This window comes from Mixophyes fleayi, chromosome 3 (genome assembly GCF_038048845.1).
Source record: "Mixophyes fleayi isolate aMixFle1 chromosome 3, aMixFle1.hap1, whole genome shotgun sequence".
In the NCBI taxonomy this organism is placed as follows: domain Eukaryota; kingdom Metazoa; phylum Chordata; class Amphibia; order Anura; family Limnodynastidae; genus Mixophyes; species Mixophyes fleayi.
This window is the reverse complement of record NC_134404.1, coordinates 155,665,229-155,669,013: the sequence shown is the minus strand read 5'-3', so window position 1 is coordinate 155,669,013 and position 3,785 is coordinate 155,665,229. Positions and strand designations below refer to the sequence as shown.

At 45.6% G+C, this 3,785-nt stretch overlaps 1 protein-coding gene across 1 annotated transcript; it reads right to left on the bottom strand.

The window, feature by feature from the left end:
* Positions 1-281: 281 nt before the first annotated feature.
* Positions 282-2,033, bottom strand: LOC142143195 (uncharacterized). Its single transcript, XM_075200905.1, has 3 exons — positions 1,696-2,033; positions 1,287-1,370; positions 282-808 (listed from the first exon to the last, which is right to left on the bottom strand). Exons 1-3 carry the CDS (start codon positions 1,856-1,858, stop codon positions 282-284), a joined length of 774 nt encoding a protein of 257 aa, XP_075057006.1. The 5' UTR covers positions 1,859-2,033.
* Positions 2,034-3,785: the final 1,752 nt, after the last annotated feature.

The window sequence follows — 3,785 nt, the reverse complement described above, 5'->3', positions numbered from 1 at the left end:
GGTCAATGTTTAAGTGAAATTAGTGCATAGTTTTTAAAACATCAGTATACTCTTGTTTAATTAGCAGAAAAGAAACACTGACACCATAGAAATTTAACTGCATTTATTGCAGAACACAATAAATAATAATGTATAATGCTTACGCAAACTTGTGAAAACATGAAGCAATAATAATTATTGCACTAGCGACGTCTTTTTGCAGGCATATCACAATGCTTGGTGCCACTCTTTCCCCTCCCTCGCCCACCCCTGGTGCGAGCACCTCTCCTTGGAGGAGTACTCTATACAGATGTGCTAGGCGTACTAGCGGTACTGGTGGTGGCTGAAGACATAGGTGCCGGTAAACGGGCTACAATTTCTGAATGTAGTTGCCCTGCCAGCCGGGTCACATTGGCATTTCCCTCACGTACTGTGGAATGTAAGGCCTCCACAGCCCCAGTCATTTGGGCCAGCTGCACATTGGTCTGTTCTAAAGCTGTTGCCAGACGGTTGATTCCAGCAGGGAGTTGACTATTGGAGCGGTGTATCCGCCTCAACTGGGCCGCAATTTGGGACATGTGGCGAGTTTGCCTGTCCATGAATAATGTCTGTTGCTGCTGGAATGCGCCAATAGACAGCGCCATTTCTCTGGCTGGGTCCATAGGTGCAGGTGCAGGTTGGTGGTGTGATGGTTCAGCAGGGCCAGGTGAAACTTCCTGGAGGCCAGACACAGGGGCATCCACTGTTACCAGGGTGATGGTTGTTAGATCCTCTGGCTCAGGGGACATTTCCAGGGACTCCGCCTGAGGTGGCTGGTATGAAGAGGGCCCTGTGTATGAAAAATGATGGTAAGTATATAGTATATAATATGTTTGTATATTGCATTCTGAACACTGGATAGGAAAGAATAATCTTTAGCAACTACAGATTCTTTCACAATGTTTGCATTCCTGATTTCTAGTCCTATGCTACCTGCTTACGGATGCACTTATTATCCTTTTAATACCCATTATCATTTGGACTGTGTAGTACATGCTGGGTTATTTTGACTAAACTGCATGCTATCAAAAGTGGAGATGTTGCCTATAGCAACCAATCAGATTTTAGCTGTCATTTTGTTGAATGCAATAAATAAAGTAAAGGTATATTCTGATGGGTTTCTATAGGCAACATATCAGTTTAGTAAAATGTAGCCCTAACTTCTCATTGCAAACAATAAAAAGAAAAAAAAAAACAACATTGACAGCAACATTTGCACAGAAAATCAAGTAACTCCATTATTTCTCTCCTAAACAGAAATCACGCACCTGCTTGCTCGTCTGTGCCCGAATCTCTCGCTGAAGGTGGAGGTGTAGGTCTGGCACTGGGACTGAACTGCGGTCCTGGCGATTCTTGATGTATTAGAAAAAGCATACAATGTATTTCCAGAAAAAAACAATTTCCAAATATACTGTTTATTGCACAAATGTGTTTGCAATTTTTGTATTTTTTTTTCTATGAGGAAAAAAAACCTTTACAAACTATTAGAGGCAAAAATACACTTTGAAAATCAAAAAAAAAAAAAAAATAAGAAAAAACATTTGCAAAGAGAAAAGTAGTTTTAAAAAGAGAAAAGCAGTTTTAAAAAGAGAAAAGCAGTTTTAAAAAGAGAAAAGCAGTTTTAAAAAGAGAAAAGCAGTTAAAATACTGTTAGGGTAAAAAAACCAAATAACTCACCAACTACTTGGCCAAAAGAGGGCGAGTCGGTGTCCTGGACATTTATGCCCTCTACAATTTCAGCCGGCATTATCTGGCGCAGCTCCTCCTCGTACGTGGTGTACTCCATACGAAGTGGGGGGCCACCACCCGTGCGCCTTGTCGACCTCCTTTCCTGGGCCATCTTCTCTTTAAGCCTCCTCTTAATATCAGAGAAGCGCTTGCGGCAGTGTGCCACTGTCCGCTTCAGTGGGCCCACCGCGTTCACGGCATCACAGACTCTCCCCCACAGTTGGTGACGCCGCCTTAGAGGAGTCCGGGCTGCCAGGTTCCCTAGGATGACCTCGTAGCAGGGAATGATGTTGTGCACCAACACACAATTCTCATCATGTGAGAAGCGCACATTCCTCCCTGTCTTGGTCTTCCTGCCCTGTCCTGTCTCCTCAACCTCTCCCTCTCCCTCCTCTGACCCCTCAAGCTCCATCTCCCTCTCCTCAGCCTGTTCTCCCCTCCTATCTCTGGACATTTTTACCCAGAAGACAGAAAAACACAAAACACTGAAGGACTTACAAACACAAAGAACAAACTACACTACCTACAGACACACTCTCCACACAGTCACACACAAGTAACACAGACAAAGGACAAGTCAAATACAAAAAATACAAGACAGAAAATAAATGAGAAAATAAATGTACAAAACAGGAAAAAACCACAGGACTACTCACACTTCAAACAGATATCGCTCCACCAATCCACCAAACTCCAACTCTCACCAACTCTCAGCAAACCACTATCCTCCAAACTCCTCTCACAAAACTCCTCTAAACCCTATCAGAGAAAAAAGTGTCAGGCCAGTGGTTTATATAAGGCTTGTGATGTCAAATCTCCTGAGGTTAAAAATGGCCAGACTAACAGGCCAGGAGGCAGGTGTAATTTTCAAAAAAACCGCCTTTACACAAAAGCGCCGTCATTTAAAGCAAAAGCGCCATGTTCTATTCAAAGCGGCTTTGAGCATTACATCCCGCCGTGACATCGCCGGCGGCTTCAAATTGAAGCTGATATGCGCCCATTAGTAAATCCGGCTGTTTGCAATGCAAACCCGCCGGAAAACCGCCGCGATGCATGGCAGCTTGAAGCCGCCATGCATCATGCCTGATAGTAAATCTAGCCCCTAGTCTCTTGAGTAGAACAACAGGATGCAATCCAACGACAATTATTACAGTGCTTCCAAGCCTTGGTCATCCGTGTGGATTCTCTGCAAATCGCTGCTCCTCCTGCCATTGTTGATTCCCCTGTTGCTGCTCAACCCACTGAGCATCTTTCTGCATCTGTTCCATCTACCCTTCATTTGCCTTCCCCCACCAAATTTGAAGGAGATCCGAAATCCTGTCGGGGCTTTCTCAATCAATGTTCCATTCATTTTGAGCTTCAACCCCAAAATGTTCCTACTCATCGTTCCAAGATGTCCTATATTATATCCCTACTCTCCAGACAAGCTCTGGCTTGGCCTCTTTTCTGTGGGAGAGAGACGACCCACTCCTAAGTCATAGTGCCGCCTTCATTGCGACTTTCCTGAAAAATATTCAAGGAACCCGGTCGGGTCTCCTCAGCAGCTTCCAGCATCCTCCGGCTCCGTCAGGGGGACTCATTCGGTAGCACAGTATGTAATCCAGTTCCGTACTTTTTCCTCAGAACTTCAGTGGAATAATGATGCCCTGGTGGCTACCTTCTGGCAAGGCCTTTCCAACAGAGTCAAAGACGTTCTGGCTTCATAAGAGCTGCCTTCCACCTTGGACGCACTAATTTCGCTTTGCAACCGGGTCTATATGAGGTTCCGGGAGAGGTCTTCAGAGAAGGAATCTTCCTTCCGCCCCTCCACCAGCCTGGCACCTCTATTCCAATGCCCTCTATCTCCCGCGGAGCCCATGGAATTGAGACGTTCTCGCCTAACTCCGAAAGAACGAGAGGGCAGGCTGAAGAATAAGCTATGTATCTACTGTGCTGAACCGGGCCATCTGCTGAATTCTTGCCCCAAGAGGCCGGGAAACGCAGAGCACTAGCCTGCTCTGGGGAGGTCAGGCTAGGGTCCTCTGAATCCTCTCCTGTTG

Excerpts from the sequence above, each read along its gene's own strand:
- LOC142143195 (XM_075200905.1), bottom strand. The coding sequence starts at position 1,858 with ATGGCCCAGGAAAGGAGGTCGACAAGGCGCACGGGTGGTGGCCCCCCA. Across the intron at positions 1,371-1,695 it reads CTCTTTTGGCCAAGTAGTTG|AATCGCCAGGACCGCAGTTC; the intron begins GTGAGTTATTTG and ends TAATACATCAAG. Across the intron at positions 809-1,286 it reads GGGCACAGACGAGCAAGCAG|GGCCCTCTTCATACCAGCCA; the intron begins GTGCGTGATTTC and ends TTTCATACACAG.